Genomic DNA, 20,690 nt, shown 5'->3' with positions numbered 1-20,690 from the left:
CGGCCCGCTCTCCCTTCCCCATCTCCCTCTGCGATCTCGGTACTCACCAATCCGCGTCTTGTCAACAGCAGATGGGAAAAGCCTCACTTCCTCTGGAAGTCCTCGAAGCACGTGTTCGGGCACCTCAGCCAGAGTCTCGGGGGCTGCCACAGGCTCGGGGGCGTTCTGCAAGTGAAGACACAGGAAAGCCACCCGTGAGGAAGAAAACCCAGTTGATTTATTTTTGTTTTCTGGTCCAGTAAGCAAATATGCAAAAATATAACTGAAACCTGAAGCTGGCAACCCAGGCCAGGATGGTGATGTTAAGCGTTTCAGAAGTCGCTTTGATATTTGTTTGTGAGTCTCTAAAAGAAACCACTATGTCCTTCAAGCATGTCTGTGTTAATCTATTTTGTTTCAGCCACCTGTAGCCATTTTCAAAATATGCAAATCTCGGGCACCATATTGCTTTAAACTCCCAGGGAATCTGGCAGCAAAATACAATGTAAAGTTGCTTTTAAGTCAAAGGCTACCAAAATTATTTAGAACATTTTAAAAGTAAAGATCGCTACTCCTCCTCACATGAATACTTGGGGCACACACAGTGGAGGCAACGCCGGCCAGCTGGACACCCCCCCACTGACAGTACCCACCGGGCAAGGGCTTGAACCCTGACCAAGGACACTGGCGCTTGCCCCGGCCTCTGTGGGGTGCCGCCTCCCCAGGAAGCAGGGCTTTACCACTGTGGCCGACCCAGTCGCCACACGGTCAGCGGCACTGGCAGAGATCTGTACACAATTACCAATCAAAAACTTTGCCTCGGTTCATTCTTATCTTTGGAAATAAAGTTCTATCAGACATGTGTGCCAGGTAACGGGGAGGGGACTGGAGACCCCAAGTAGAACATGATGGCTATTTTAAAAATAACTTTCCAATCAGAGCAAAACCAAACGTGTGGTAACTGGTTCCGTCTGGCCCCGCAGGTCAGAGCAAAGTGAAGGCCAACGACAGGCTGGGCAGCGGGAGGAGGAAAGTGTGTCTTATTTCACTGTGGCAGAAAACGCCCGAGTCCCAAGGACTTTCAAAGAAGCCAACATTAGCATAAAGCAAGCCGCAAGCTGAAAAGATTAATTTTCCCACAACAATGAAGCTCTTTGAGTTTTTAAGGACATCTTGTGCCAAGAAAAGAATCATTCCAAATTTGTGTGCTGCCCATATCTCAGTTTTTCTTTTTAATGTCAACAGGCTGCTTTAGGAGGAAGAAATCCCCTAGCTATTCAATAAGCAAGTCAGTACGAAGGCACACCTCTGCACACTTCGGGTTGGAATTGCAAAAGCCGGCCTCCGGAGACAGGGGCTGCCTGGCTCGGGACTGGGACACCACTGGGACACCACTGTGGCCTGTCTGCAGGCACCTCAGCCCCGACATCGTCACAGGCACAAGCAAAATGCCTTCCCCAGCACGGGGCTATCGAAACCACCGAGGAGAAAGCCTCCTGGTATTTTTTATTAGCTAAAGTACACATAGAAATTAGCACACAAATTTCTCATTTCTAAATATGGTATCCTGGGCCTCCCTGGTGGCTTAAGGGTTAAGCCTCAGTGTTATCACCAATAAGACCTGAGTTCAACCCAGGCCAGGGAGCTGATCCACCAGCTGCTCCCCTCAGCAATGAATTTCGGTAGATCTACCCGTTCTGCTCCCTGTTCTGTCTCTGGTGAATCCTCTCATCACTCCCCACCCCAAACCGCTGGCCTGCACCCAAGTTCATCTATGCAAAAATAAATCTTTAAAAAATAAGTAAATAAATATGGTAATAACCTCATTTAAATTGTTTTTATTCTGGCCCTCCATGGTGGCGTAATGGGTTAGAACCCAACACTGTAAGCTGGCTGCAGCCACTTCAGAACGAGTTCGATCCCCGCCCCAAAGGTGACCCACAGGGCGCAGCAGACCTCTCCTGTCTTGCCCGCTGCTCCCCTCAGCAGTGTACTTCATTGACCTGCCTTTTCTGCTCCCTGCTGTCTTTGGGGAAGCCTCTCACCACCCTTGCACCTCTGGCCTGTACCCCAGTTCTGTACGAGTAAATAAATAAATGTTTTAAAAAATATTTTTTTTAATCTGTAAACTGACTTTTGGAAACCTGAATACATTTTTTTCAAAGCGGAATGCAGCAGTTAGTATCCTGAGCTCCAAGACAATTACTTTGGAAGACTGGTGAAGGAAGCCACAGACTCACTAGCCAGGCCTGAGTGCGGGCGCGCGGGCAGTTTTCTCCTCTTTCTCAGAGGCTACACTACGGCAAAGGCTGAAAAGGATCTAGCGCCTTGGTAACCTGCCCAGGAGCTGCAAAGAGGGGAGTCAGCTACCAGCCCTGATACTCACAGTGTTGCTATGAGCGCAACACTAGGGCTAAGTGGGGCACACAGAGCCCCTTCAACAGGCTGGGTGCAGGCCGCCTCAGGGGCACAACAGAGCTTGTTCCAAACAGCCCAGCGTGGGGACTGTCACACCTGCTCCCAGGTCCCCCCTGGAGCCTTCATGTCCTCTCCCAACACACACACACAGGGAAGCTGAGGCTTCAGGAGGCTGTCTAGGCTGCTCGTGGTCAAGACTGGACGCCCCATCTGAAAGCAGAGGTCCCAGCTGATGGGTATTTATTGGTAAGGTTCTGCTGTATGAGGCCTACGCCCAATGTAAAACATGGCACCTATATTTGATACCACTGATTTAGACCACTGAAATTTGCTGAGAGCAGAACTTAAAGACTCTTCACACCCACCCACCAAGATCTGTGTGCGAGGGGGTGGGTACTAATGAACTAGATAGAGGGACCCCTTTACCATGTATATGTAGACACCACACCTCAAGGTAAGGCCTTACCATTTCATTTGTCAGTAATGTCTTAATAAAGCTGAAGAAAAGGAAAAAAGGATTCGGCAAGAACATAAGCCAAGCAGCTCTGCCCTGGGCCTCCATGCTCCGGGAAACTGCCAGAGGAGCTGTACCAAGACAGGGCTGGCCATCCCCATAGGAAACATGCAACCTGAGCAAAAGCTGGGGAGGCCATGCCATGTTAAGACATCAAAAACACCTCTGAGTATACAGGCCCTGGGCAGAGCTGCCACAAGGGGGAGAAAGAAAGAAAATTCCCAGCCCAGCGTTAACTGAGTTAACTGACCGGCTTCCTGTCGCCCAGCATCAGAAAGCCTTTGGTTTGTTTTTGGAGTTTTCACACCCTAAGGGGCTTAGCTCAAAGCCCCAGGAAGCCATTCAGATTTAGACACAGGCAGCTGGGACCTTCCCTTGACCTCTTGGGCTTTATCTGCCCAGGGTGGCTTAGAGATGCCGGAGAGGGAGGCTGTGGGGGGTGTGCCCAACAGAAGCCCCGCCCTCCACCCTCACAGCTCTGGTCACAACTGAAAACAACCGTCAGCACCCTTCCGGGTTCAGCAGCCCCCTAGAGGGCACCCATCTCACCAGTGCCTCCTCCCAGCTTAGCAAGAGGGGGGAAATGCTCACTGTCACCTAAATGCTAGGGTGAATAAATGATTCCCATAAGCTAACTTACACCTTTTTTTTCAAATAGGAACAGATAGCAGGCTCATCTGTCAGAAAGTACTTTCTACCTGTGTGCCTGAACTTCTTGAATCTGAGGCTGGTACTCTTCTGGGTCAACATAAGAAGCCTTTTTTAGAAAATGGGGTAAGCTCTCCAGCCTGACAACCAATTTACAAATAAACCTGTGGAACAAAAGGACTTTTAAAAGTTTCTCCTAGTACCCATAAACGGGGCTTGTGTTTATAAGGTCAAGTGTGTGTGGCCCCGACAGAGTCAGACACCATAGCACTCCACAGGGGGCCCCCTGGGTTCCTGTGCTAGAGAATCCCATGTTCCCGGACGGGTTTGGTCTGAAAGAAATTGCAACATCTCCTCAATTTACCATAATATTCCTGCGTCTGTACCTGGGCCAGGCAACATTTTCAGCACCTCATCGGCCTTCACAACACATACCTCCTTTGAGGATTCAGACAACGCCAGGCAGTTCTTGAGGTGCTGAAGAAAACGCAAGCTCAAGAAGGGACGAGAGTGTGGACGGCGCGTTCTGACCGAGGAGGACACGAGACAAAGCGGCTGGGAAGGCCAGTCCTGAGAGAGGGATAAGCCTGGTGGGCTCAGAGACCCAGTGCCCCGCAGAGCGGGTGTGATAAGAGCAGCTGAGGTAGGTGGGGAGGGGTGTGCCGGGGCAAGGCTGTGAGACTTGCCCTCCACTCACCTGCACAGAAGCGGAGCACAGAGGCGCCCCCTAGAGCCAGGCCCCAAGCGTCAGGCAGGAAGCTGGTTTCGCCTCCCAGAGCAGCCAACAGTCTCCTCTGACCACTTCCGCCTGCCCCTGTCCTGCTGTCCCAGAATATTCTACCACAGATTTCTGTGATGAGAACCGAACAAGTGACAAGGACTTGCAAACTTTCCTACTACACAGGAAATAAAATAATCTTTACTTCACTGTTTAACAAGGTACAGTCCAAAAAGGCATCAACAAACTGACAGGGCGCAGTAGGTACTGAGTTAGCCAAGTGGCTCAGGTACTGACTAGTAACTAGTCATTGACTCAATGCCTCCAACTTCCTGCCTCCAACTCAGAGTTAGTCCACAGTCCCTCCCTCCCCAGTCAATGGCCACAGGCCGTCCTGCACTCAGTCCAGCCCTCAGTCATCCACAAACACCTTCTCTGTGCCTGGCCCGGGGCTGGCACCAAGTGAGCTAAAAACAAAGGTCATTGGCACTGCTCCAGGACCCTCCTCAAGACACACTCTGGCTAGAGGAGCTGTTCCTTCTGGCTTCCCCCTCCCAGGGCAAAGGGGCCCCAATCCTCAGAGCCACCACGGCCCCTGACAGTACAGGCTGCTCCAGCACGCCGCTCCCTCTTAAGCACCTAAACATCAATTTGATGGACATTCCAAGTAGAGAATGATGGTAGGAGGAGGAGGGAGATGTAAAAGATTAGATCCAATCTTGCGTAATATCAGTAACTCTAAATATAGACACAATGCTATGCACACATTAATGTTCCAGCAGGCTAATAAAAATCACCAGAGTAACTGAAGATCACCTAAAATTCTATGAACTCTATTTAGACTTGCAAAGACTCAGCAGAGATTCTGGGGCAAGCAACGGGGAGAGGACTGAGACAAGCTTCAGCTCAGGAAAACAGCACTAACCAGGTCTGGGTGGAAAGCGACGACGAGAGCCAACAACAGACAGGTGGGGACGCAGAAGTCGTATAGGCCGACTCAGAAACACACAGAAGTGGTGTCCTCCCTCGAGGGCTGCCAGGTTCGTTAAGTTGTCTAACAAATGTAACCATCCCCGAAGACGGCCCTAATCTGAATAACCAATAAGTGCAGCGCCATGCTCTGGCCCTCCACCCCAGTCACTTCATGAGAGTGACGGTCTGAAAATGGGAACCGGGTGTGACTTCTGGTGTTTGTTTCCCATGCCTAGGACTCAACTGAAGCTCTTCCCGGTGGCCCTTGGCCCCTAAATCTAGCCCTCCACTCTCACAGGACTTCATCCTGACCCAGGGTCCCTGGTGCTGGCCAAGCCCGGGTCCTGCTCTGCTCTGTTTCTTGACCCGGCAAGCTCACTCCACCTCCAGGCCTTTGCACTCACTGTTTGCTCGCTCTGCCTAGAATTTTCTTCACCAGAGCCTCACATATGTGGTTCTGGGTTAAGGAGTCTCCAGTCTGCACCTCTTCAGAACAGCCTTCTCTGACCATGTCATCCAGGGGCCTCTGCCCACGACCCTCTCACTGGACCTCGTCTCTGTCTTCACGACACACACTCCTCTATCACAAGTCACCTTATTTTTCTTCCTGCTTTTTCACCACCCCTCTGGGAGCGCGGAAGTTGCAGAGCAGAGCCCTGGCTGACCTGGTTCACTGTGGGACCCACACACCCTGGAACACAGTCCATGCAGGACGACAAGGACAGTTAAAGATGACGCAAATCAGATCACTGACCACAATCCCAGGGATCTGCAGCATCAAGTGGTCAAAGCTTCTCTTCTGACGTCACCATATAAAACAGCAGGAACTTTCAAATGCTAGTAACAATTTGAGTTATGCCAAGATTCCTTTAAAAAACCTAAGTGTGACTTAATAAATGAGTAACTGAGGGCCCTCCCTGGTGGCGCAGCGGGTTAAAGCACAGCACAAAGAAGCTTAAACCACTTCCGCATGAGTTCGATCCCCACCTGCCCCGAAGGTGACCACATGGCACGGCAGACCTCTCCTGACCACCCGCTGCTCCCCTCAGCAGTGTACTTCGTAGATCTGCCTGTTCTGCTCCCCGCTCTGTCTCTGGTGAAGCCTCTCACCCTCCGCATCTCTGGCCTGTACCCCAGTTCTGTATGAATAAATAAATCTTTAATAAATAAATAAATAAATGAGTAACTGAGTCACTTGTTTCAAATCATTAGGCTGAAGCACAGACAAAGCACCAGGACAACTGCATCGCAATGAGGGGGAGTGACGAGGGCTGTGGTCACTGTGCAGCTCTCCCTGCCCAGTCCTCTAAAAGCACTGCTGGGCTGCTCTGCTCTGGGGCTCGAGGTTTACGTGGGGCGTGGCCACAGGGCAGAGTTTTACTTGGGATGTGTCCAGTTATACAATAAATGTGAGTAGAAGTGGTAAGAGATGGGACTCAGTCTCTGTCCTCCTTGCCTCCTGAGCAACTACGAGGGCTGACCCACACTGGCCGTGCATGCGAGGGTCCTGCGGTCTGGGAGTCGCCTGCCTGTCCGTCAGCGCAGCAAGACCCAGCGAGCCCCCACCGAGGGAGCAGCGCCACATGGTGACCAGGAGCCAGGCTGTGGACACACTGACCAGTGGGAGTGACTCAGAGCCTGTCGCGTCCTGCTCAAGTGACCCCAGGTGGGTCAAGGCCTCCCTGGGCCTCAACGTCTCGTCCAGAAAATGAGCCTGTGGCACCGATACTTTACAGAGTGGCTGAAAGACCGAGGTGTGACAGAAGGCCCCCGACACCCTGTGGAGTGGCTGGCAGCTGAGCAAGTGGGCAGCACTGAGAGCCGCTCAGGAGACTTACTCACGGGCCCCGCTCGCTGAGGGCCCTCTACAGTAAAGCAAAGGAAGGTACACGGCTCATTGAAGAGGTCATTTATTCAGTTCTATCCAGATAAAGCCAGGACAAGAGTGGAACATGTCAAAAGTTAAAAATGGGATGGGTGAGTGTGTTAAGAAGCAGCGTAAAGGGTTCCTATGGCTTGAAAATGGAGTGCAGAGAGGCCGTGCCCCTCCCGTCCTGTCCACAAGGTCAGTGGGGGAGAGACAGGCTCTAAGCAGGGAAGGTGAGAGATGTCAAGGAGGGGTCAGTGCTGAGTGAAGGACAGAGCGGAAGCAAAAGACAAAGAACTCGTGGGCCTAGGGTCCTGTGCAGCCCAGGGCTGGGCCGAGGGGCAGCCTGGAGCCACCTGAACACGCTGGCAAGCGGAGCGGTTCAGAACATGCACTAACCCAGCGCTCAAAGCACCGGAAGGCTTTGGACTCATTTCTTCTAAAGGACTCAGTTGTCAATGGTGAGGTATGCTCAAGGCTCTAGGCCTCTGCAGGCCCAAAACACTTCAGCTGTCACACACAGGTGAAGGAATGATTCGGAGCTACTGTCTGCGAGGCCACACCCACCATCGGCCACAGGTCCGACAGCGGAAATTCATCACATCCCTGGGGAGAAACGTTTCGTCCCAAAATCATTAATCAAGCCTTGAATTAAAGTCAGCCTGATTCACATGAAAACTTTTTAATATCTGAATTTTTGCATAGCTTCTCGCTTACTAAAAATAAGAGGAACAAATACAAGGGAAAACATAAAGTGTCCTCAATTTTGGGTTTTAAAACCTACTAAATTCATCATTAAAAAGCACTCACTTTAGGCCCTCCCTGGTGGCGCAGCGGGTTAAAGCACAGCACTGAGAAGCTAAAGCCACTTCCGCATGAGTTCGATTCCCGCCTGCCCGGGAGGTGACCACATGGCACGGCAGACCTCTCCTGACCCACCCACCGCTCCCCCAGACCTCTCCGGACCCGCCCGCTGCTCCCCTCAGCAGTGTACTTCATAGATCTGCCTGTTCTGCTCCCCACTCTGTCTCTGGTGAATCCTCTCACCCCCTGAGCCTCTGGCCTGTACCCCACTTCTATATGCACAAATAAATAAAAATCTCTAAAAAAAAAAAAAAAAGCACTCACTTTGTGCCACTTTAGGTTTTAAAACCTACTAAGTTCACCATTAAAAAGCTCACTGGTTTTGTGCCATGACATAACTATAAGATCTAAATATCAAGTAACTAATATTCCTCAAATGATGAAAACACAACCAAAGACACTAAGTTCCTGACTCATAAAATGCGGACAATTTTTATAATCCAAATGAAAGTTTCTTTCCTACCAGACCATTTAAATTACATCCAAGTCTGAAACGTGCTAGCCATTAGGCCAGGGAGGCCCCTCCCGCTGACCGCTGGCATCTGGCATCAAAGGCAGTCCTCTGCAGTTTGATATTAAACTTGTCAAAAGCGACATGAAATTGTAAAAGAGCCAACCAAAGAAACGTGTTTGCTACAACTCTCTGGAGCACCAGGTGGGCTTTCTTTACCACAGGTTCATCGGCCGTAAGTGTGGCACCGAAGCAAAGTGTCCCACTGGCCTAAAGTACGTGAACTATAAAACAGGGCGGCTGTACGAGGGTGTAAGAATGGCAGCGTTAGCAAGCAGGAGCTTCAAGTCGTGATTACCTGAAAGAAACGACTGCTAAACTGTGAGGCAGTGCAAGCAAGGTCAGCCTTTAGATTCCACTTTGAAACACGCAAGGGCACTCTGGCCCACCGCCAAGGCTGCTCTAACGCAGCTCCCCAAGTAGAACCCAAGTCCCTGGGTGACCAGGTTCACAGTGAGAATCACCTCAACAGGAAAATAAAATCGACAGCTTCTCTGTGCACGTGACTTCGATGGGCCGCTCCCGTGATAACCAGCGTGGTTCTCCTTTTCCCTCCCCCATCGCACCATTTCAACAACAACTTGCCTTCAAAAGCATCTCAGTAAATCTGCAAATTTTAAAATAATAGAAACCATAAGCCTCATGTGCTCACCAGATTCTGGTTTTATGAGGATTGGTTCATTGCATTAAAATAAAACTTATTTTTGATAAAGTAATGAAAAGAAATCAAAAGGATCCTTCCTAAAAACTGCATACCCCCTCAACCCGACATGGGACTGGATTTATTAAACCTGGCCGCCTAATGAAGCTTACGATCTCAAGCACCTGTAAATGATAAAATAAAGGGGGGGTGCTCGAAGTTTCAGGGGCTGAGGATATAAAGACTTTTCAAGTTTGATAGTTTTAAGCTAAGCACTTAAAATTACAGACTTGACATTTTTAACTTTTATCCTTCATATGTTTTTAAATATGCTTATGAAGATTTCAAAGAAAGTGTTTCTGATCCCTGTATATTTCTGTAACTACAAGTGAAATGTTACTAAGACCAGAAATTCTACTTCAAAGTATAGTGGGGTCCAGCATAATTGGCTCTATTTACCAGAACACCCTGGTGGCCTTAGAAAGAACCACAGCAGAACTTTAATCTCCAGGTAATCCCACACTCCTTTAAAAAGGCACACAATTTACTTTTCAATTACTGCCCTCTTGTTTTTATTCTACAAAAAGGTTTTTCAAAGAGAAAATGCTTAATTTCCCAAGTGATCAGGAGAACCTGGAAAAGTAACTTTCGATCTTCCCTGTTCAATCAATGGGAAGTTACAAAATAAGAAGTATCAAAACAAAAGCTTACTAGCCTCAAAAAATTGAACACTATAGTGTGGCAGAAAAAAGGTAAAAAGAAAGCCTGGTCCAGGTCTTCCCGGGCTCCACAGAAACGCCCGCCCGCCTGAGATAACGCCCCTTCTGCGCCACCAACACACCAACACACACTGTACGAGCAGTGACATAACCAGCGGATATGAAGAAACAGAAAGGAAAATCTGGGAGAAATGAATGTGTGTGTTTCTAGCTTTTCAAAAGCAAGAACTGGTCTAGCATCTAAGTAATGTATAAATTCTTATTTTTAAACTCACCTGATTCATTTTCAATTCCTGTTGTGTTCTGAAAAGATACACACAACAAAGAAACTTCTTTGATTACATGAGCCCTAAAAAGAAAAACAGACAATTGTAATATGTACCTGCCTACAAATGGACAGTGATTTAAAACCACATACAGAACTGCAGAGTTGGCTCAAAGGGCCGTTCATAAAGCAACTTCGTGCCCAGTCAGCTGCCATCTGCACTAAGAAGTTACCTTGCAGATTTACTATCCACCATAAACTAGATTTCTATTCATCTTCACTGTATGCTACAATAGTAAGCAGACATGTTAGAATGACATCAAATTTTTGCTTTGGAGTTGTGTCATTCCTAAGAAATAAATCAGCCTTGTAAAACAGAAACACAAAGCACTGTTGAGTGACTTATTATGCAGTGGAAAAGTCTTTTATTTATATCAATACTGTGTTAAATGCATACACAGTCAAGACCCCTTAACCAGTATTTTGTTTTTCAAGTCCCTGAAAATGGATTTACTAACATTTCCGGGGGGTGCTGTCTTTGAGGAACAGAACAAGAACCTCACCATATAATGCAAATATTTTAACACAAGTTATTTGGAAAGAACTACAATTATTCCTTTAAAATTTGGGTTCAATATATTTATAGAGTAGCAAAACCAGGAGAAGACAAATCATTTCTTACAAACGCATATGGCACACTTGCTTCTGAATACAGTCTGAAGAGGAGCCTTCCACCAGGCACGTAGTGGGAGTCACGTAAGTCATCAGAAACTGCAAAATCAGGCCACTGTAGGGGGCCTGTCTGCTGTGACACCAGACTGCGCGCGCACACACACCATTAAGCGTAACTCTATGTCTTCATGAACTTGCTTCTATTTTTCTTTCCTTTCTAGACCTTTAAGACCATGTTCAAGTTGTAACTTAAACCAAGGAACTAGTTTAATGGCATTTTCACACGAAGGCATGCTGACGTCCGTTACTACAAAGCACAGCGACTGACATTTCCATCTCCCCGCCCCGGCCCTCTGTTCCTTAGCTGTTTGGGTTTGTTTCCCTTGAGCTGTTCAGCCACACTCACTGTGCCAGCTCTAAGAATCAAAGGCACTTGATCAGTATGAAGGCCTGGTCATCCAAGTGGACCTTTAGCCATCACTGGCCCAGGGAGTAGCATCCCAACTTGCTTCCCACTAGGGAGCGCAGCGCCAGGACACCAGTAATCTGGGCTAACGGGTACGTTCCTGCGTTTGTGTATCAACACGAGGTGGCTTCCGGGCATGCATGTGACATGCCCTTCCTTAGAGGCCCTCCATGCAGCCTCATGGACTCTCTTCCATGAAACTGGAGATGATGTGAAGTTACAAAAGCTCAATGTTCATGCAAAAGGTGAGACTCAGGACAGCCCACTGCACAAGTTACTTGGAAAGAACTACAATTATTCCTTTAATAATTGTAGCCGACCCCTCCCGGGGCACACTGTCCCTCAGTGAATGGCCACCTGGCACCACCCTGGGCAACCAAGGCCAGTGTGCCTCCCACCACTGTGACAATCAAAAATACTTCTACACTCCCCCAACACACTCCCAGGTGAGGCTCTCTGAACTGTAGCAATTCTGTGACTAGCTGTGCTATGGTCATATATTTTATGGCAACTAAATGTTTTTGGAGTAACTTCCTTAAGATTCCTCCAGCACTGTATGCCACCCCACTGCCACCCTGTGAGCCCCCAGACAATCCTCCACGAGCACTGTACTCCATGTCGACAGCCCTGTTTTCACATACGTACTCGGCTAAGAGAAATACAAAGCCAAAGTTTCATCAAGCGAGAACTTGATCTATCAAGCCTATTAGTAGAAGGACAGAGCGGAATCTTTCTGCGTTTACCACTGAAACTTAACAATTGTCCAGAAAAATTTTAACACTAAACAACCAAGTGCCTCTGATTTTCCAGCGATAGATACAAAAGTCTTAAAATCCGGAGGGCTTCTCTGAGGCTGGCTTATGTCACTGTTTCTCTGTTGGATTCGGACGCCTGACCAAACCTCCCTTGGATGTCTACATGACCCTTGCACAGGCCAACACACCCCTCAGAGCCCACCTGTTGACCCACCTGCTCTCAATCACATAGATTACACGGATATACAGATTCTGAGCATGCAAATCTTTATCACCAATCAGACTGCCAAGGATCACATACGCTTAGAAGAGCAGGATCCAGATTTCACATATCCAAGGGCTTAACAGTATGCATGTAATGAGCTTTTCTAGCGGCTGCTTCCGAAGCCTAGGACAAATCATCCTCACAAAATGTTTAACTTAGTAATCTTATAAAGACACCGATGGCGCAAGGTCAGTCTCAACACAGCACCAATAAAATAACCAGGGTCTTTATTTGAAGACAGTTTCTTGAAAGTGTCAGGATGACCTCAACTGCTATGCTGCTGTCATCGGAAGTGGAAGCCAGCAACCAGAAAACCAGCCACGTGCAGGTACCCCAGCCCTGGCTGGGAATAGTCCCGAAGCCCCAGTCACAGCTCTGTCATCAACCCTCGGCCATGACAGGTTAAAGATAGACACAAACTCACATTAGTGAGACACAATAAACACCGGTGACCTGCCGTGCCTCTGCAGACTTGTAAAGTCTACAAAATTATGGGAAAGGCAAAGCAAAAGCAAGAGCAGAGCAAATGAAATATGCTAAAATGAAAAATCAAATCTGATGCATGTGTTCCGGACTAAGGAGGAGGTATGTGTATGTGTAAAGAGAAAACGTGGTGAAGGCCTTGCAAACTGCTGACCCTGGAGTGTGAGCCTTTTCTACTTGAATGAGGTGCTCATGTCTCACGCTCTAAAATGATTTCTGCCAAGGCAAAAAGACAATGGTACAACAGCGTGTCACCTGCAGGGTCTTCCCACCTGAAGGTCATACGAAAAGACACAAAGAACAGAATGTTCACAGAGAAACGCATGGCATCTCCCACTTCAGTAAATCGTCCTTCATGAGGCCCAGAACACCAAAGCCCAGCAGCCCAGGGCCTGAGCCCCAGGCTGGAGGGTCAGGACACATGGGGAGGCAGCATATACAGAGAGTGCTCCAGAGGGGAGAGCTGGGTGCTGGCAGACCCCAGGTAGCAGGGTGGAAAATCAGACAGTGGGCTGTCCTGTCAGGCTCACAGCACGGAGCCCCACGGAGAAAATGGGGCTGGTTAGTTTTTTTTTTTTTTTAATATGTAAGTTAAACAACACCATGAAAGAATGTTAATTAAGAGACTTGTGGATCTGCTAGGAAAGTACTAGAAATCCATATTTAGATTATGGCTCGGCTCTGGAAGGCAGGGTGGGGAGGGGGTTTCCTTCTCAGACTATCACTCCTTTACTTGGGAGGCTGGGGAGCAGGGAATGAAAGGGAAATTTTTCAACAATTACTGTTCCAAGCACCCATTATAGAGCTAGCTTAGCAAAGGCTGATCACTTACCTGGTTGATGTTACATGCAACTACTAATATATGCTCATCTTTATCCTTTTGATTAAACTGGACATCTGTCATTATACTGCACAGAACATGTAATTTATTACATCACAGATTTAAGGTGTGTTTTGGGGTTCTACCACAATTCCCTCTAACCCCCTAATTAAAAATACCTGGTTTCTCTGAAGAAGCCCTCCCTTACCTCACCTCACACCATAACAGGGACTAAAAACAAAAGAATTACTGTCAGTATTCCTGAATGAGGTAACTCCATCCTACCAAAATACCCCTAAATTATAAAGTCCTCTTTTTCTTATTTGCAAGACTAATCACCAAAAATTACAAAGGTCAAAATCCCCACAAAAAGGTGGGATGGTGCTTTCCAGCCATCCCTGCTCCCTATTGAGCACCAGGCTGCAGACTCAGGGTGATCATCACAACCCCACCTTGGCCAGAACAGCAGCTGCCTACACCTCTACAGAACAGCATTTAGAACAAAAACAGTCTTGTAAAACAATTCTTTCTGAGCCCTCCCTGGTGGTGCAACGGGTTAAAGGCCAGCACTAGGAAGCTATCCAAAGCCAGTGCAGCGCAAGTTCAGTTCCCGACCCCGGAGCTGACCCTCATCACGCGGCAGACCTCTCCTGCCTGCTGCACCCCTCAGCAGTGTAGTTCAGTCCATCTGCCTGTTCAGCTCCCCACTCTCTCTGGTGAATCCTCTCACCTTCACCCCACTCCTCTGGCCTGTACCCTAGTTCTTGTATGCATAAAACAAACCTGTAAAAACAAAACAAAAAAATTCTTTCTGACCTACGCCCCTTTAGACGCGTAAAAGGAAAAGAGAGCCAGTCCTTCCTGAGGCGCAAACGCCAGGCTTCCAGCTTGCACAGCTCTGGGGCACAGGCCACACGATGGCCCCTCACAGCCCCAGACAAGCCCCATTCCCAGTTGGTCCCTCAGAGTCACTGTGTTTCCACTGCCATTGCCAACGCAGACGTATTTTTGTGATGAAATGAAATGGAGAGACTCGCCGGGACGCTACAAAATGCTTCTGAATTTGCTGAAAGAGGGAGAAAGGTCCGGACACACCACCTGGGGCCTGGCCCTGGAACCGCGCACCCGCGGGGCTCTCCGGGCACCAGCGCAGCACCTGCTGCGCGGCTGCTCAGCCCCTTTCTGGCTTTTCCCTGCACCATAAAAATATCCAGGAAAACCCGCCTTCTCCCCTGTCCACAAGTGACAGGAGTGTCCTCGACTGTGCGTGCACCTAACTCAGGTGGAGGGGCAACGCACACTGGGGGTGCTAAGTCGTGGGCCCGGCGTGATCACTGGGAGACTCCACAGGTTCGTTTTTACTCCATTTGCCACTATGGCAGCAGCAACTCTTCTATTTAAAAAAAAAAAAAAACAAGACATGAGGTTGGGGTCTGTCAAAAATGTAGCTACTTCCATGACTGGATTAAAAAGATGTGGTACATATATACAATGGAATATTACTCAGCAACCAAAAAAAAAAAAGAAACACATGTTATAAAATAAAAAATAAAAAATAATTAAAAAAAAAAAAGAAACACATGTCTTTTGCAGCAAATTGGACGGAGCAGGAAAAGATCATGCTTAGTGAGATAAGCCAGGAAGAAAAAGAAAAATACCGGATGGTTTCGCTCATAGCAGGAGCATAATGGACCAGGCGAGAAAATAATAAGAATAATGAACAGCCATATACCAGAGACATTTTGTGGGGGTGGAGTGGGGAATGGGATCAAAAAAGGGGGAGTGTGAGGGGGGAAGCGCACTGGACCATGGTGATGGCACATGGGTGACTCAGTGATGGGAAACCCACGGGGATTACAATTAAGATGGAAAAAATGTACAAAATGATGTAAAAATAAACTTATTATATTATAAAAATATATATATATTACATTAAAAAAAAAAAAGCAGCTACTTCCAGTATCCAGAGCATCTGAAAGGAATAGCCACATCCGCTGTGTGCAGACTGTATTTCTTCAAATAGTTCATCTGAGGAAACCAGACACGACCCCCACTGGTGATGGGGAGGTGAAGCCCGTTTCCAGGAACAGCCAGTTCCTGGGCGCTGAGGCCCAGTTCACGCGGCGACTGGACACTGTGGGCCGGCTCCCCAGAGAAGCTCTTTCCCACCCAGTCTGCCCTGCTTCCAGCTGCAAAGCCCAAAGGGTCTTTGGCAAAAGACAGAAAAGGAATTACTGAAAAGCTGAGTCTGGACACACACAGCAGGGGGCACCCAAGAGGCCCGTTTCACAGCTGCCCACCAGGCAGGCGTGGAGGCCACAGGGTTTCCCACTGAGGAGCACTACAAAGCAATGGCCACCGGAAGCCTTACACAGCTGAGGAGGACACGGGTGAGGGGAGCGCAGCCGGAAAGGCTGGGCCAGCCAAGCCGTCAAGGAGATGAGGTAAATGACCAGGGTCGGAGCCACCGGGGGAGCCGAAGGCCATGACCACACCGCAGAGGGAGACAACCAGAATGCGCTCCTGACGGAGAGCAAACAGAGAGGGTGAAGGCAAGCCCAGAACGCGGGATGGGGCAGACTGAGGTGCACGGAGCGGGTCTGGCATTTCAGTCTCCACGGAGGGAGAGGCTGCAGCAGGGCTGGCTGCCAGGCCGGGTCGGGAGAGCAGAAGTCAGTCTTCAGACCAGAGGTGCCTCGGGACAGGAGAAACCACCAAGGGAAAAACACTTGGAAAGAAGTGAAGATGAGGACGTGACTTTGTAAAAGGAACTAGGAAAAAGGCTGCCATCTCCCCCACGTTCAGGGCGGGGAGGAGTCTACGGACTCGGAAACAGCTCGGAAGGGTTTCCCCGGACAAGAATCACGCCACGTTGTCCCTCACAGCTTACTGCATTAGGAGAAAAAGCCAGAAAGACGCTATTAGGGTTTTTTGAAAAACCTAGTTTAAAGTTATGTGCCTGTTCTTCATAGATTCGTCTCAACATCCTGGTGGAAGAGACAGCATGAGGGTCTCCACTATCGAATAGACAAGCAGGGGGTACGTGCCACTCTTTCCGGCTGGAATCTATTCCTGTGGGGAACTCGCTCCTTTCTGGGGGGCTGCAGGCTAAGTTATTTGTTTCCCAAAGTGGTGCACTGACAAGTGGCTACAGCACTTTGCAATTAGCAAATTTCCATTTACCCCAAGAGCCCTCATCTCAAAACTCCTTCCCAGTGTATTGTAAAACTAGGTCTTTTAGACTTCAGGCAAAGTTCCTAAAATAAGCCTCACGGAGTGAGGAACATTTAGAATGTCACACTTCTATGGATCGCCAAATTAGGCTTCTTTGATGGTGTCTTACAATACACGAGACACATCAGGAAGTATTTAAGGGTTTGGTGAATCTCAGAAGGCTTTTGGAATTTTGATGGCGTGTCATACATTTGAAAATGCCAAAGAAGGAATGCTCCCAGAGTTTCCGTGTTGCCTTAGCAGAACTACCTGCTAGGTCTCACCATTTCTAGACAGGTTACCCACCGCGATTACACTCACAGTTGCCACTAGCTCTAGAGATCTCAGGCAAGCTGTGCCAAGAAGTACCTTCGCTTTCACAGCAAAGCCTATCTCATGATTTACAGCAGGATCTACAAAACACTCTTTTCACCAAAATGGCTGGCGAATACGTAAGTATTTAGTGAAATTTCGTTTCCTACATGTTCCAAAGGACTCATAAATGAAAACACAGTATAGGCAGGACACAAACCAAGATGCCAAGAGCAAACACTAGCGTACCAAGCAAAATATCATAAGCATATTTCACGCCAAACGAGATTTACTACATACAATAACTCCACGGCAGCTGCAGGGAGGTGGAGTGGACAACGAACACGGCCTCTGGAGGGAAATATTTCACCAACACACACATTCCTTCCTGTGAAATTACTGTCTAACAGCACCTATCTTTTACTTGTCAGTGAAGCTGTAACTAAAAATTACTTACACCACAATAAAAACGCAATCTCCACTATCTAGACTTTTAAAAGATTACAAATAAAGACCTGATAACTTGGACATTTTTTGCCAAGGGAAAGTTGTATTAATGGTGCATGCGTGCCAAGGTCAATAATTAGCTATTTTTTTAAAAAATAAGCTGCTGTTAGTTAAGCATTTCAAAAGTAAACTTATTTCCTCAGGACAAATTCACCACTTCCGGTACATAACCACGAAAGGGTTGTTTAAAAAAAAAAAACAGCCTTTTGCAAAATGAGACTGGCTTCTGCCCTTGATCTTCAAGCAATGGCTTGAAGTCTCATCTTCCACGCCACACAGCAGTGTTTCTGTGCTGCTCTGTGGGCTGAGCTGAAGCTTAAGTTCCTCCCCTAGCACGGACCCTCGGCAAATGTGTTTATATTTCATAATAACGCAATCCGCAAACGGGAATGCCTATCTGGTCACGGCAACTCCCAGTCTCCAGCGGACCCCGCACAGCTTTAACTCGTGCCCCAGGAGGGCCGTGCAGCACTGCAGAGGGCCGATCCTAAAGTCACACCCAAAGGCAGGCACTGTCCACAACCCGCTTTCAAGTGGACTTCACACAAGCCGTGCAGGCTGTCCTCATCCGTGACTGAAGAGACTCCATGAGCTGCCTCAGGGACGCCGACTCCAGTCCGGGCCCTCCCTTCAGAGCAGTGGTGGAGAACTGGGTAACTCTGCACCCGCTCTGCAATGTGATGGGGAGACCTCATCAGCCGAGGATGCCGCTACACACCCCGCAATGGCAGGACGGCCCCCACAACAGGGACACAACCAGGCCGACTCTGCCTTCATGGAACCTGGGGACAGCTCGCAGTAGGAGCCCCAGTCTTCAGTCCCCCTGTGAGCACGGTATTCATGCTTCTGCCTATAACCTCTTCACTTCAAAAGGAGAGTGCCAGCACAGGCCCTCAGCTTCCTTATCAAATGGCGGGCGGGCGACAGCACTGGACACGCGATGGTCTCAGTAGTGAGGACAGCGGTGTGTCCCCATCCTCAGGAAACCCCTGTTTCTACACCTCACCAATGTCCTCCTACTCCCTCCCCCTCCCACTCCCTCCCACTATGGCATTTTCTGGCGCAGCCCACAGTCCTGGGTTTTGCTCCTGGTTTTTCTTTTCCCTGCGTGGGTATTAAAAATAGCATGAAAAGCGAGTTGGAAGACATGAAAATAGTAAATAACCTAAGGTGTTTTCCATCCCGGAAAGTCTATGATTTAACAGGACTTAAAAGGTTTGTAAATCAGATCTGGAACTTGAAAAGAGGTCGGCAGCTTAAAGAAACAGTCCCATGAATAAATAAACAACGTTAAAGAATCATCAAAAGCGCATGCGTGAACATCTATCAACACCAACTGCCCAGAACCTGCTGAAGGGCGGAGAATGAAAGGGAGCTCAAGTGTTGCTTCGTCAACTGCACTGGCCAGAAAAATGTGTATTTCGAGTCTAAAAAAGTTAACATTCACACAGCTTAAGCGATGACAGAGCATTAACATAGACATCAGGAGAAGTTCTCAACAAACCTTAATGACAAGCAAATCTCAAGCTAGAGAAACCTTAACTGATCAATACAGAGTGGATAAATAAATTATGGCCCAAGCAGACATGCACAGCCGGCCGAGGTATACGCTCTCATGTCAGACCAGAAGACAGATTCTAAACCACAGATACACAAGCAATCCTGAGACATAAACACACAGCAGTGAACAGATATGTATAAATAAATACACACAAACACAGTGAGTTGTGTTGTGCGGTGTTATCTGAGCAGTGGGAGGCTTATGGCTCATTTCTATCCTTTCTTTGTGATTTTCTCTATTTTACAACAGTGAGAACCTCTCGTTATGCTGCCTACTTACACAAGGAATACATTATTACAAATTGTTTCCGGAACTGTGCACAAGATGAAAAAACAAACCCGCACATGCCAACTTTTCCATTAATCACCTTCAGAAGCGACAAAAGCAAACCTTTACTGGGCACCACTGAAATGTGCTGGCACTTCTGTAAGGGCTGTAAGTGTATTAGCTTATTGAAATCAAACCAAAAAAGATCTTGGGTTAAAGACGGCCTGAGAGCAGCAGAAGCTGTGGCCTTGGTTTAGTTCCACCAGGAATTTCCATCTCCGTTTCCACAGCTTCCAACCAGGGGCGGTTTCACAAAATAAAATCATCTCTGCAGGTCCTCTCCAGGCTCCACGGCGACTCTGCTCGCCTAAGAATGTGGTCAAATAAGTGTTTGGAAGGAAGCATCTAGAGAATGATGGGGCAGCTGCATGCCATCTCAAAAACAAAACCCTCCTAAAAAAAGAACATGTAATTTTGTGTCTCTGTTCCTCCTCCTTAATATTTGTACAGAAATGTCATAACACTCTTAGAAAAGGGCCTCCATTTCCCCACTACTTGGACACAACTGATGAAACGGATGTGAAGTCTCTAGTAGAATCTCTGAAAGGTTCAGTTTGCTAAATGTTGTGGTTGCTTTCAACAATAAACCTGTAGTAAACAAAAACTGAGAAATACTGTGGTCGCGTCTGGGTAGGACCTTCTCAGTGTGTGATGAAAGGGACTCGAGGGCCCAAAGGTGCTCCACCTCGCAAAAAAAATAAACCTCAGTCCAGCCCTGAGTGAAATTGAGGCGCCAGCATGCAATGTCCTCGGCGACAAGGGTGGGGGTGGGGGGTCACTGCTGCACAGTGAAGGGCCCTGAGACCAGGCAGGAAGGGCCGTGCGGCTTGTGGTCCCACAGGAGGTGGCCAGTTGTGGGTCAGGGGGTCACGCGTGGGGACCACGGGGAGCTGGAAAAACACTGACCTGTTCGGGCTACTCCAGATCTCACACGCCACCATCACTGAAAGGTTCGTGGGTATCTTTAGTGACAAAATGAATAATACCTAAGTGCACGTCTGTGTGGAAAGAAACAAACGGAACACACCGGTGGGTCTGAGGGACCCGGGGGCGGACCACGTCGGGGTTGGAACCGCACAAAAACTACTTGGGAAACACAAAGACGCGAGACACAGAGCAAACGCAGAAGGCGAGTGTACGAGACACGTCCGTGCGCTCTGAGCACAAAAGAGAAGCGGAACGACTGGGGATGGA

At 48.3% G+C, this 20,690-nt stretch overlaps 1 protein-coding gene across 1 annotated transcript in view; it reads right to left on the bottom strand.

Moving 5' to 3' along the window:
• LOC101628612 (PR domain zinc finger protein 2-like) overlaps positions 1–20,470 on the bottom strand; it is a 31,074-nt gene extending 10,604 nt beyond the window's left edge. Inside the window, exons 1-3 of the mRNA XM_012722081.1 lie at positions 20,403–20,470; positions 10,126–10,199; positions 48–165 (exon numbers count right to left, since the gene is read on the bottom strand). Of these exons, the coding sequence (XP_012577535.1) occupies positions 48–165; positions 10,126–10,134 (127 nt within the window). The 5' untranslated portion in view covers positions 10,135–10,199; positions 20,403–20,470. The remainder of the gene's footprint in view (positions 1–47; positions 166–10,125; positions 10,200–20,402) is intronic.
• Positions 20,471–20,690: the final 220 nt, after the last annotated feature.

This window comes from Condylura cristata, unplaced genomic scaffold, assembly GCF_000260355.1.
Source record: "Condylura cristata isolate star-nosed mole 26May11 unplaced genomic scaffold, ConCri1.0 scaffold00008, whole genome shotgun sequence".
In the NCBI taxonomy this organism is placed as follows: domain Eukaryota; kingdom Metazoa; phylum Chordata; class Mammalia; order Eulipotyphla; family Talpidae; genus Condylura; species Condylura cristata.
Note: the sequence above shows the minus strand (reverse complement) of the source record. Positions and strands in the feature narration are given on the sequence as shown.